The 14,342-nt window shown below is 36.3% G+C and overlaps 1 protein-coding gene across 7 annotated transcripts in view; it reads right to left on the reverse strand.

Moving 5' to 3' along the window:
* Positions 1–14,342, reverse strand: part of ADGRF5 (adhesion G protein-coupled receptor F5) — a 159,242-nt gene that overhangs the window by 35,770 nt on the left and 109,130 nt on the right. For all 7 annotated transcript variants that reach the window (XM_007484034.3, XM_056818364.1, XM_007484032.3 and 4 more), the window contains 5 exons: positions 13,658–13,716; positions 10,108–10,250; positions 8,462–8,680; positions 5,372–5,575; positions 2,932–3,096 (listed from right to left, as the gene is read on the reverse strand). In XM_007484034.3, the coding sequence (XP_007484096.1) occupies positions 2,932–3,096; positions 5,372–5,575; positions 8,462–8,680; positions 10,108–10,250; positions 13,658–13,716 (790 nt within the window). The remainder of the gene's footprint in view (positions 1–2,931; positions 3,097–5,371; positions 5,576–8,461; positions 8,681–10,107; positions 10,251–13,657; positions 13,717–14,342) is intronic.

The following is a 14,342-nucleotide window of genomic DNA, read 5'->3' on the forward strand; positions in this document are numbered from 1 at the left end:
CAATCGGTAAATGTTCTGTTTGGATACCAGAAATATATGCAAAGATTTCAGTTCTATATGGGGAAAAGCTTTCTAAAAATTAGAGCTATCCCCAAATGGAATAGGCTACCTCAGTAAGGAGTGAGATTCTTTATGTAGTTCTAAGTCTTCCTTTCTTAATTTATTTTCTTTAATAGGAATCCCTCATGGTTTTGTGAGGAATTCATTTATTTTTTATATTTTTAGTCATTTTCTTTTTTGTTTTTCTAAACTATTTGTGTTATCTTATGTTTTTCCACTCATATTATAACCCATCCTCACTCCCAAAGATCAGTCCCTTATAAAAAAGATTTAAAAATAAAAGAGATGTGGTGGCAAACAATCAGAAACTGGGGGGAGATCCATAAATTGGGAAATGGGTGAACAAGTTATGGTATATAAATATGATGCAATGCTTTTGTGCTATAAGAAGCAATGAAAGGGATAATGGTTTCAGAAAAACCTGGGAAGACTTATATGATCTGATACAGAGTGTGGTGAGTAGAATCAGGAGATCATTGTACACAGTAACAATGTTATAATGGTAATCAACTGTGAAAAACTTAGCAACTCCTATCAGTACGATGCTCCATGACAATTTCAAAGAAATCAGGAAGAAAAATGCTAGCCACCTCAAGACAGAGAAATGATGGATTCTAAGTGAAGTATATATTTTGCTCTCTTTTTCTTATTTTTTTTTCATAATATGGCTAATGTGGAAAAGTTTTGCATGACTTCACATGAATAATGGGTATCAAGTTTCTTACCTTCTCAGTGGATGGGGGTGGTGGAGAGGGAGGGAGACAATTTGTAACTAAAAGTGACATTAAAAAAGAAAAAGAGGTAGAAGGAGGGGGGAATCAACAAAACCAGTCAATACATTGAAAAAATATGACAAAGTGGAAAATTTGTTCATTTGGGTATTTTGGTTTTATGAGATTATTCACTTGCAAAAATGAATAATGTAGGGGCAGCTGTGTATCTCAGTGGATTCTGAGCCAGGCCTAGATTCAAATCTGGCCTCAAACACTTCCCAGCTGTGTAACCCTGGGCAAGTCCCCCATTGCCTAGTGTAAAAAATATCATTATTTAAATTGCAAAGTTTAAATTCCTTTTGAGAAGAATTTTAGGTAAAGAAGATGCTACCTCTCTGAATCCAGAACTGAACTGTTGGAGAAGCCACCATGAAGAAGCCTCCAGACCACAAGTTGCACAAAATTGAACTTTGGGTGTGGTTGATTGAACATTTATTTGTATGTATACTTTTATGCCAAAGGGGACTGCCCCCTAACGGCTTTTTGTCAATGTGTTCAGCAATTATTGGTTTTATTCTTTTTTCTCTTATCCTCACACTATTGTAATCTTTTAAGTTTATTATGTTTTTATGATCCTTTGGGGGGAAAATTAATTTTTCCAAAAATGATTATACAGGGGAATGTAAAAAATAGACTCGAATATAGGACTACAATCCCCACAAGCCTTTGCTCCACTTCCCCAGAATGCCTTGTAATCTCACCTGGGCCAAGATCAAGAAGGTATTTAAGCTGATTCAAAGGCTTTTGAGAGGCTCTCTCTTGGTTCTTTTTGGACTTCCGTTTTGGAGCAGGCACGTCTCTTGCGTGATGTGAGGTTATTTTGTCTAGGCCTCTGGCCTAGGCACATGTTTCTTACTTGTATATTCTTTAATCTTTAACCTTTAATAAACCTCTAAAAAATACTTCTTGCAGAGAGAAACTAATTTCTACCTGCCTCAGATGCCTCAGTCTCCCCATATTCCCTAAATTTTAATCTTTACACTAGCCCTTACCACTCTTCTACCTTGGAGCCAATACACAGTATTGACTCCAAGATGGACGGTAAGGGTAAAAAAAAGAATAATGTGGAAATATGTTTTATGTGATAATTCAGTTATAAACCCAAAATGAATTGGTTGCCAACTCCAGGAGGGGGGAGGGAAGAAGGGGAGGAGACAATTTGGATTATATAGCTTTGGAATGTGGAAATTTGTAATTAAAAGAGTGTTTTTTTAAAAATCTGACAAGGGTTCAAGAGGAATGTCTTTTCATTATTTTGCTTATTTTTCATTTAGGGGTGCCTTTTGTTTTTACTTCCATCATTTCCTGATGGCCTCCTTCTATTGTTGAGTTTGCCCTTGCAACAGAAAAAATGTTAAACAGTAATAGCAAGAAATTTTTATTATAAATGGTCATAAACACTTTGCAAATGTAAAATGATAAATTATAATACTATGCCATTAGATTCACAGATTTACCAACACTGCTTGGCAAGGATGACATCAGAGCCAAAGACTGGTTATAGATTTATGAAGTCCATTGTAATACTATTAGTTTTTGGTGTTGCATTGTTTGATTATTTTCAGAGGTGTCTCACTCTTCATGATTCCATTTGGGGTATTCTTAGCACAGATGTTGGAGTGGTTTGCCATTTCCTTCTCCAGTTTATTTTGCAGGTGAGGAAACTGAGGCAAGCAGGGTCAAGAGGCTTGCCCAGAGTCATGCAGCTCATGCCTTAGGCCAGATTTGAACTTAGAAAGCCTTCCTGACTCTCGGTCCTACTATATCCAGTCTGCCTCTAGCTACCCAATAATACCATTAGACTCACCATCAAAGAGGCTTTGTATATACCTGAAGTTGTGGCTTTACAATCTCATCTTCTTTCTTAGAGAATAGACTATCCCTTGAAATGTTATTTCACCTAATATTGTAGAGTATGTTTTTCAAAAAATGGAATCAATTAATAATGTTAGGAAAGACATATTGGGGTTTCATCAATGAAATTACATTGGTGTACTGTAAGAAACAATGCCCAGATTAATTTGCCCAAAAGAGTTATAACATTTGGCATGGAGAATCTCCATTGGAATTCACATCATTTCCAAGAACAAATTCTTACCCACAGATGTGAATGTGACTTTTATCTTCTTGCTGCTATTGGCTCCATAGCCACTGAGGAAACTGCATATGTAAAATACCTCTGTTCCAGCTGACCCACTTAGACATTGAGTTCCATCAGCCTTGATGGTAAGTTTACTGCACCCAGAATCTATGGAGCTTATTCCTGAAATGAGACAGTTGTATGATTATTTTTAATGATTTTCACTGATTTAGCTATTAAACGATATAGGGAATGGAGCTGTCATTTTGGTATAGGGAACTTCCGAACTTCCCTCTACCAAGACAAGTTAGCATCTTTCTGTAATTTATATACTAAAGAAAACCCAAACCTTACTTTAGAATCCATATTGTGTATTAGTTCCAGGAAAGAAGAGCAAGGAGCGTTAGGGAATGGGGATTAAGTGACTTGCTGAGGGTCACACAGGTAGGAGGGATATGAACCTAGGACCTCCCATCTCTAGGTTTGTCTCCAGTGACTTGTACTCTTAAAGAATTGCCTGCCACTAAGAGGATATATGACTTGACTAGGGTCATGTGGCCAATTTGGGTCAGAAGCCAGATTGGAATTTAGGTTTTTCTTACTGTGAACTTAAATCTCTATCTGTTATACCACCATGTCTATTTAGCTTAGTTGAAAGGGTGAAAAAATAAATTCTATTTCAAGAATTCTTGTTGTGTCTTAGGGAGAGGTCTTCAGAGTCTTTGAAGAGGAGAAATTGTATGTCAGATGGTCCTATCTGAACCTTATCTTTCCAGTCTTCTTATACCATACATCTTTCTTCAGACACTCAGAGTTCTGGTAACACTGGTTTCCTTGCTGCTTCTCATAAATGAACTCCATCTCTCGACTGACCATTCACAATGGCTGCCTCTCATTCCTGGAAGTTTCCCGAACCTCATTTCTGCTTCCAACCTTGCCTGGCTTTCTTTCTTACTATCTCTATGGCAGTGAAGTAGAGCTGCAACTCGTATTCTGCCTCTTCCACTCTTTATTTCTAGAAGAGGGTTTATGTTTCATCCTGAAATTCAAATCTGCCCTAGTTTATAGTTTAAAGACCCATTTTTTTGCAAGAAGTCTTTCCTAATCATGCTTACTTCCCTCTGAGACTATCTCCAACTTAACTATTTAGAGCAGCTAGATGGCTCAACAGATAGAACACTGGGCTTAGAGTCAGGAAGATCTGAGTTCAAATCTGTACTTATATACTTACTAGTTGTGTGATCCTGGGCAAGTCAATTAATCTATTTGATTTAATCCACTGGAGAATGAAATATTGAACCACTCCAGTATCTTTGCCAAGAAAACCTCATGAATATTATCATCTATGTTTCCTTCTTTAGATTATGAGCTCCTAGAGAACAGGAGCTGGTTTTTCTTTTCTTCTCTTCATATTCCCTACTGCTTAGCATATAGTCTGGCACATTGTTGGTGTTGTTCAATTGTTTTAGTTCTCTCTGACTTTTTGTGACTCCATTTGGGGTTTTCTTGGCAGAGATACTAGAGTGGTATGCCATTTCCTTCTCCAGTCTTTTTTACAGATGAGGAAATAAGGTAAACCGGATTAAGTGATTTGCCCAGAATCTCACAGCTAGTAACTATCTAAAGCTGGATTTAAACTCAGGAAGATGATCCTTCCTGACTCCAGGCTAACTAGTAGCCCATTATTAATATGGCAAGAAACATTGGACTCCTGCCCCAAAACTTGTAAGACTCTCTCCCTATCCTACTCCTAACCTTGTCTCTTTCTACCACATCCACCTCCACAAGTTCTTTCCAAACCTGATTAACCAAGAAAGGATGGTTGTTTTAGTTTGGCTGGTAGTGGAAGGATAGAGGAGATAAGATGACCAGGGCCATTCATCTCACCTGTCTCTGCCTCACTTCTCCAGTTCTATGGCTTTGTGTTTTTCTCTGTCTGTCTCCATGTCTATCTGTTCCTCAATAGCTCTGAGTTTGGAGTCATAAGATTTGAGTTCTAGGATTCCTTGACTTCTTACCTATGTGATTTGGGGCAAGTGGCTTAACTCCTCTATGGAAAAAGTATCAGGAGAAAAAAAAAAATATAAATGAAAACAGAAACAGATAAGAGACAAAGAAAGAGAAACAGTTTGATAAGAAAATGACCCAGAAATGAGAAACAACCTGTCAGAGCACAAGGCAGAGGGGCAGAATAGTAAATTTGCAATCAGGAAACTCGCTTTGGAATCATGGTTCTGTCTAAATCATTCAGTGTTTCTCCCTTTAGTTTTCCCATCTATAAAATGAAGTTAATAATATTTATACTTCCTACTTCACAGGATTGTTGGGTGAAAATCTTATGCTTTTGTAAACTTGGACATGTTACATAATTGTAAACTATTAGTCCTAAAAGAGTAGGTCAAGTTATTTGCAGGTTACAATGGTCATTTCATGTAAAATAATGAATCTTCCTACTTACCTGGAATATTTATTAGTCCTTCCTGATTCCATTCAATATTACTCAAATTAAAATCTTTTCCACTGCAACAACTCAAAGACACAGGGTTATTGTCACACATCACCTTCAGGTCTTCTGATGCCACAAATTCTGTGGAAATCACATTGACTTTTTTTCGACCCTCATAGTAAAAAATGTCATATGTTAGAGAACAAAGGTATTCACCTGAAAAAATCCAAAGCATATTATTTTATTAATTATTATTATATGAATCCAAACCTTTATAGCCATTGTAGTCACTAGTCACACCAACACAAATATGAAAACAATTCTAAACCTGTACTTTTTATTTTATTTTTAAGCCCTTGCCTTCTGTCTTAGAATCAATACTGTGTATTGGTTCCAAGGCAGAAGAGTGGTATGATTAAGGCAATGGGAATCAAGTGACTTGCACAGGGTCACACAGTTAGGAAGTGTCTGAGGCCAGATTTCAACCCAGGACCTCCTGTCTCTGGGCCTGGCTCTCAAACCACTGAACCACCCAGTTGCTTGCTAAACCTCTAGATAGTCTATAAAATTAAAATGAAGGGTTTCTCAGTTTGGGAAAAATGTGGGTTGGTACAGATGAACAATTTAGGTCCATTGGATGCCAAAGGTGAAAAGATAGAAAGATGGGATGGGGAAGGGACACACATATAGTAAGGGGTAGGAGGAAGCTAGAAGTTGTAAGACTGGAAAAATCTAAAAAATTGTAAAGAAAGCCTTATATTTGCATGGCACATTCAGGTTCACAACCTATGAAACTAGGCCACACACCATCACAAATGAAGAGTTAGACCAGGGATGTGGAATAATGAGTATCATCAAAGGAATATACAATTAGTATCTAGGCAAGGGTGAAGATGATCTATTCAGAGGGAAATCTGGAAAATAGCTTGTGAGCTCTACTGGTATACCTCCATATCAGGAGAAGATGCAGAAGTATCCTAGCATGTCAGATAGACCTCCTGTTGCAGATTTACCAGAGGGCACAGGCAAGAGGCTATATGATATAGTGACATAGAGAAATAACCTCAAAGTCAAGAATTCCTGAGTTTAAGGACTACCTCTTATATATCCTGATTGTGTGACCCTAGGAAAGTTATTTACTTTCTTAGTGTTCTAAGCCCTTATCTAAGAATACAAGTAACAGAGAAAACCTGCCTTGGTAGAGAGTTTCCTCACTTGGGATTTCCTTATGTTGATAAAGACATTCCTGAGGATAAGAGTTGCTTGGGATGAGCAGGCATGCATGGGTAGTGATCTGTACCACTGGAAGATGGATCATTAATTCACAAGAGTATTAAAATGACTTTAGGAAATTAAGACCCAACAGGAAGGTCTGATAGACTTCAAACTAGGTTCCAAGCCATAATCTTCCTTTTTCCATCCACTATCTCCTTCCCCTCTCCATTGGGAACCCATAAACCAACCCAGAGAATCCTGGGTATAAAGGAGTTAATCTCCTTCCCCACCTAGATTTGGGCTTCCAGAGGATACTGGTTAGACAATTGTTATATTGTTTAGGCTCAGAAACACAAGAGAAAGAGATCCAACTGTGTCTAAGAGAAATATTTCCATTTGCGTAGTATCTCCATCTCTCCTTCACCACCAGCATTCTTCTCATTAGAACAGTAATGTGCATTTAATAGATGTTTACTACTTATTGTTATTCAAGGAGTAAATGGATGGATGGATTAGATAGATTGGTGGATGGATGGATGAGGTGAGGCTTTTCAAGTGTGCTGTCCCTTTTCTTGTACCCTAAGGTCCTCACTCCACTCCTGAACTATCTTTCCTGATCATAATCCCAAATTACTTTTAGTAGTCTTGTTGATGGGGCAAGCTGAGCATCCTAACTTTGCTCAGAGCTTTGCCTTGCATAAATAAAATAAAAATTCAGTTCCCCTTAAAAAAGAAAGGTTTGGTAGAAAGACTATTTCTGGGATACTACTTCTGATGGGCAGCTAGGTGACCTTGCAGATAGATGGCTCACCCTGAAGTTGGGCTTATTCATCTTCTTGAGTTCAAATCCAGTCTCAGCTAGCTGTGTGAACCTTTAGGCAAGACACTTAACCATGTTTGCCTCAGTTTTCTCATCTCTAAAATGAATTGGAGAGGGAAATAGCAAACTACTCCAGCATCTTTGCCATGAAAATTCCAAAAGAGGTCATGAAGGGTCATGAAAAATGACTGAACAACAAAATTTCTGATAGCCTTGAGCCATGAAAAAGGGGATATCTACATTTCTGGATCACAGGTCCTTCTGGCATAGAAATATAGTTATAAGGGGACAAAGATCTTTTGAAGTGGTGTGGTCACATGGACCATAGTAAAAAAGATGTTCCCACATAAGGTTTATTAACCTTGGGTTAATGGATTCCAATAAGATCTATGGAAATATTTCAGGGTGTCAATTTCTTATTAAATTTGGCATTGCTTTCAATTTTTAAAAATATTATTATGAGGAAGGGTCCTTTTGGCTTTGCTAGATTGTCAAAGGGATCCATGAAATATAAACTTGATCAAAGACTCCTTCCACAGCTTATAGTTCCTGGCTCTGGTCAATACATGACCATCTTAAAACTCATCTGGGATCTTTGAATTACAACATGAAACATTTAATACAAGTATTTTGTTTTGTATTGTATTTAAATTAAAAAATGAAACATCCCTTCAAAATCCATTTTTATATCTCTATCAAAAAAACAAACAAACCAAGGGCAGCTGGGTGGCTCAATAGATTGGAAGCCAGGCCTAGAGATGGTAGTCTCAGGTTCAAATTTGGTTTCAGATATTTTTTATCTGTGTGATCCTGGGCAAGTCACTTGATCCCCATTGCCTAGCCCTTACCACTCTTTTTCCTTGGAACCAATACACAGGATTGATTCTAAGATAGAAGGTAGTGGTTTCAAAAAATAAAATAAAAAATTAGCCAGCCGACTTTTAAAAAACCTAACTCAAGAAGATTTTTACAGATTCTTGATGGCTTGAAGAATATTGTTATTTATTAGTTTTTATCACACTTTCGAAACCCAATCTGTTTATTGATCAAAAAGAAGACAAACTTACCAGCATCAATCAAAGAGATGTTATGAATAGTGAGGATTGAAACTGAAACTTGGTGGTTCAGATAAGTGTAAATGGAGAATTCGCTGCTGTTCTGAATGTCTGTGCTCCTTTCAACATGGCGCCAGGTTACATTTGTTGATTGTACTTCATTTTCACATTTCATCATGACTGTGTCCCCTTCATAGATGATTTCAGGGACAATGGAGAACTTTGTTTCATCTGAAAATTCAAAAGAAAGATGTCATAATTAAAACACAAGTAAAAACAAGGATGTTGTATAAATATCTATTCAATGAGCCCCTGCCTGGGATCTCATCACTGCCACAACTACCAACAGCTCCCTCTGGCAACTTTGTGGCACATGGCAAATGTGAGGGATGAGACAATTCAGTTTATCTGCCATAATTGAAGCTCTATATGATATTACACTTGATTGAAATTAGTAGGAAGAAGTGCACATCAAAGGATTTCATAGTTAAAATCAAAGTCACTAATTGCTTTGTTCTGTTTTTCCTCTAGTCATTGTTTATTGGTTTATGTTGCATAACTTTTCTTCTTTTTTACTTTGTTGCTTATATCCTGTTCTTGAATTTTAAAATTAGTCACTTAGTGATTTAAACAAGAGACTGTCTTCAAATATCATTCATAGATACTGTTGCTAATGTAGTATAGTCAACAAAATTATAGCAATTTTCATTCTGATTTTAGCAAACATTATCAGGAATAGTTGGGAGAACAGGGTGCTCTGGGTTACTGAGTTATCATACATGGATTGTCAATTTTAGAGAATGAAGATATGGTAAATATATGCTTAATATGAAAATTTTCTGATCTTGGATCTTAAGTTAATCTATCTTTTTATGGTTTGAAGAATATTCTTGTTCATCAGTTTTCATCATTTTCTCTCCCTCCCCCCAATCAACTTACTGATCAAGGAGCAAACAAACATACCAAAACTAATGAAAGACATATTATAGTGAGTATTGATACTGAAATTTGGTATTTCAGTTAAGTATAAATAGAGAATCTGCTGCTATTCTGAATGTTTGTGACTCTTTCAAGATGGTGCCAGGTTACATTTGTTGATTGTACTTCATTTTCATATTTATTGTCACCGTGTCCCCTGTATAGATGATTTCTGGAACAATATGACTCATCAAGGCCTCATAGTACTATGGAAGAGGGAGGAGTCATTATTCTGAATATTAGTTCTTATTGTATAGTATTGCTAATATGGAAAGTATTAGACTGAATGGGTCTTTGAGATAGGGTATCCTTTTTATTTTTATTTATGCATTCTTTTTATCAGCTTTTTAAAAAATCCCATACATTTTAGTTTCTCAGGGCAGTAGAGCAGAGAATAAAGTTTCAGTGATCCAAATTTATTGATTATTTGGGTTTCAAATCAATGGAACTTTACCATATTGAGAAAAATCATGGTGATGATATTTCTACATCATATCATACTTGACATCATACTTAATTTAAATCATATTTAGGATCAGAAGATCACAGACCCAGAGCTGGATTTGGTATGGGGAGTTCTTTCCAAGGAATTTCCTTTCCATGTCTTGATTTATGTCATTTTGAATTGGGAAAGAATCTTGTTCTGTTTACAAGAAAATGTAAAGAAAACAAGTGCTTACTATCAAGAGATGCTTCAAAGGAGAGGTGATCCATTTTATATGTTGAATTGATCAGTCTCTTGACTTGTTCATTTGCTTCATTCATTTGTGCTGGTGTTGGTTTACTTGTCTTGACATTATAGGCAACATCAATACTCCCGGGGCTGTACAAGTACCAAAATTATAAAAATAATTATAGCTCACATAGATCCAGCATTTTAGAGTTAACAAAGCATTTTACATACATCATCCCATTTGACTCTCATAATAACTCTGTGGAGTAGGTCATGTAAATGTTATTATCTCCATTTCACAGATACTAAATTATAGCTTTAGGGAGGTAAAGGATTTGCCCAAGGTCACCTGGGTCTAGACCTCAGCTCTTCTTATGACAAATCCTCTTTCTGCCTCTGTCTCTCTTTCTATCTCCATATCAGAAAAAAAAATTCAATCTACAGAGTTGCCATTACCATTGGCATTATAACTGACTCTAGATTGAAGAAATGAATAGGAAACCACTCGTCCTCCATCCTTTGCTCCTAAGATTCAGGACTCTGGCAAGTATTATTGGTACTAAAGATTATCTACTTCAACACTTCAGAAAACTATGATTTTGTCATTATGAACCCTCCCTTCACCAACTATGATTGTGACCTCTCTACAATTTATTTAATGCTATTTGAATCTTTCTATTATTATATTAAATATAATATATATTATATTAAAATCTCATCAGCCATTATCAGTCCTAGTAGTGAGCTTCTCTAAACTTTCCTAAGCCGGTCTTTAGATGAAGACATAGTCTATCAATGGGATCATACCCAAGGATGAACCACTTGATAGAACTTAAAAATTTTTACATTTAATTGGCATGATCTTTGAGAATCCAGGCTCAACCCCATATTGTAATAAAATACTGGAATAGGGCTTTAGTGAAAATCCAACCATACTATGAGTTAGTATTCCTTTGAGTCTAGCCCAAGGAGGACTCAGATATTATTTTTACCATTATTTCTATGGAAAAATGCATTCTGAGTTTCAAATAATAGCATTACAAATAAATATTTAGAACCTATATAAATAAAATATTTATAAACAGTATTAATATTTATGAAATATGCATATTTGTAAATTTATAAAATATTTAAAATACTAATAGAATATTCAATTATACACATTAATATATTTATAAAATATTGTATTTATATTCTTTAATATGACATTAGGAAGTGGTTGGAGAAAAAGAGCAGAGGGATCCATGTAAGTTAAACTCACTGCAATTCCATGGCAACTAAAATAATAACCATCTAACACATGGGCAAAAAACTGGACTTTGGTCTCTCTTTTTTAATTACTCTGTCCCTCATCTAGAATTGCATCTGAGTAATCTTTACATTTAGTTCACAACCAGTTCTTCACAAATTCATGTAAGAAGGTCCCCTAGCTCCCAAATAGGCATACAAATAAATCAAGAATAAGATAGCCTCTATTTCACCCCCAGAAAAGAGAAAGACAACATTAAAGACTAAGAGTAGACTATAAAGAATTGCAGAGATTTCCCTTACCTCTCTAAGTATGTTTGCCTCCTCCCAGGACCTATGAAATTTTTCACAGAGGTTCTTAACCTGGGACTTACATACCTTTTTCTTTTTAAAAAAATTTCTTAACTTTATCTCAATATAGTTAGCTTCCCTTGTAATCTCACGTATTCTGTTTTATTCGTTTAAAGCATTATTATGTGAAAGGGTCCATAGACTTCATCAGACTGTCAAGACATACAAAAAAGATTAAGAAACCTTTTCTTAGGTGCATTGAGCTACTATGTGGTTTGGAACTTAACTTGGAGTTACTGGAAAGCAATTCTTCAACAGTTCAGGGAGTCCTTTTACCCCAAACACCCCTGTAGGTACTGTGTTAAAGATTTGGTTCCCATAGGAGAGAAAATTCACTTGGGTTTGCCAGATGGGCAACTCTTCTATCATGGTAATTATGAATTGTAGATATAATTTTTCTTTCCTTTATCAAAATGAAATCTCTGCTCTGAAACCTAAATCTGTTAACTTCTGTTTGAATAATGCTATTGACCTGTCAATCAGTCAATACATGTTTATTAAGACTTCCTATGTGAAATGGCCTACCAGTTGGGCTGTAAACATAACCCTATTTCTTGGAAAATGAGGGGATGCCCATCAATTGGGGAATGGCTAAACAAATTGTGGTATATGTTGGTGATGGAATATTATTGTGCAAAAAGGAATAATAAAGTGGAGGAATTCCATGGAGACTGGAACGACCTCCAGGAAGTGATGCAGAGCGAGAGGAGCAGAACCAGGAGAACATTGTACACAGAGACTGATACATTGTGGTACAATCGAAGGTGATGGACTTCTCCATTAGTGGCGGTGTAATGTCCCTGAACAATCTGCAGGGATCTAGGAGAAAAAACACTATCCATAAGCAGAGGACAAACTGAGAGAGTAGAAACACCAAGGAAAAGCAACTGCCTGACTACAGTGGCTGAGGGGACATGACAAAGGAGAGACTCTAAATGAACACTCTAATGCAAATATTAACAACATGGCAATGGGTTTGAATCAAGAACACATGTGATACCCAGTGGAATCACGCTTCGGCTACAGGGGGTGGGAGGGAGGAAAAGAAAATGATCTTTGTCTTTAATGAATAATGCATGGAAATGATCAAATAAAATACTATTAAAAAAAAACAAAAAAAAACATAACCCTATTTCTCTCTAACATTCATAGCTAAAATTCTGAAATGAATGGTCTTCATTCTTTGCCTCACCTTCCTACCCTTAACCTTTCATTTCCTCATTATTCACTCTCTCTTACAGACTCCCTGGGAGTTTGACTTTGATCTTTATTTCTGGTAAAGATGACCTCCTCTAACATGTTTCTTTCTTACTAAACACCTTTTTCCCCATATAATAATATGTCACCTCTTCACATATTTGTGGCACTTTAGAAAGCACACTCATCACAATACCCCTCCCCATAATGTAGTGAAGATATAGTTATATGTCTAGGATCTAGGTCTGCAAATGGCCTAAGATATCATTTAGTCTAACTTTCATTACACAGCATGGTAGCTGGTACATGACTAAGTGCTTAATAAATTGTCCTTTATTTCTTTTTTCTCCTCTCTCCCTCCCTTCCTTCCTCCCTCCCTTTCTCCCTCCTTCCCTTTCTTTCTCCCTCCCTTCCTTCCTTCCCTCCTTCCTTTCCCTTCCTCCTTCCCCTTTCTCTCTGTCTCTGTCTCTGTTTCTGTCTCTGTCTCTGTCTGTCTGTCTTCCAAATGAGGAATGACTTGTCCATGGTCATACAACTAGGGGGAGTCAATATCCAAGCTTCCTTATAAGAGGAGCTCTCTATTGTGCTATGGTTTCCAATTATTTATCCCTATTCTCCAGAAGAGATTGAAGCCCAGGGAAGTTAAATGACTTGCTTAGGGACACACACTAGGTAAATGTTGAAGCTAAGATTCAATTCCTGGAATACCATTTCTAAGTTCAGCATTCCTCTTCTTATTAATAAGCAAATAATCTCCTTACCTGAAGCCTGTAATCACCACTGATTTGAAGCCTGGTAAAATTCTATATCCTTGCCGGAACTGGAAAAAAAAGTAATTTGAAAGAGATTTTAGAAGAGAGGTTGGATGATAGCATTTTCCCTCCGACAATAACACACTTTGGATATCACAACTTTAAGCCAGAGAAATCCTACAAAAAAATTTAAAACTTAATGTCATTAATCATTAATTTTTGGTAAAGAAATTTGGTAAAGAAATTCCCCCCTTTTTAATTAGGGTAACCCTGCTATGAAATTCAAAAAGGTTGGTTTAATTCTGGGAAGAATTATAGGAACTGATTCAAAGTGAAATGAGCAGAACCAGGAAAACATTATATTCAGTAAATAATGTATGATGATCAACTATGAATGACTTCACTGTTCTTAGCAATACAATGATCCAAGACAGTTCTAAAGGACTCATGATAAAAATGCTATTCACAAGAACTGATGGAATCTGAATGCAAATAAATATAAACACACTATTTTTCACTTTGTTTTTTGTGTTTTTTTTTGTTTCTGCTTTCTTTCACAATATCACTAATATGGAAATGTTTTACATGGTCTACCAGGTAGAGCCTATATCAAATAGCTGGACATCTCAAGGAAGGAGGAGGGTAGGGAGAGAAAGAATTTGGAACTCAAAAAATTTTAAAGAAAAAATCTCAA

The sequence above is a fragment of the Monodelphis domestica genome, chromosome 2 (assembly GCF_027887165.1).
Source record: "Monodelphis domestica isolate mMonDom1 chromosome 2, mMonDom1.pri, whole genome shotgun sequence".
In the NCBI taxonomy this organism is placed as follows: domain Eukaryota; kingdom Metazoa; phylum Chordata; class Mammalia; order Didelphimorphia; family Didelphidae; genus Monodelphis; species Monodelphis domestica.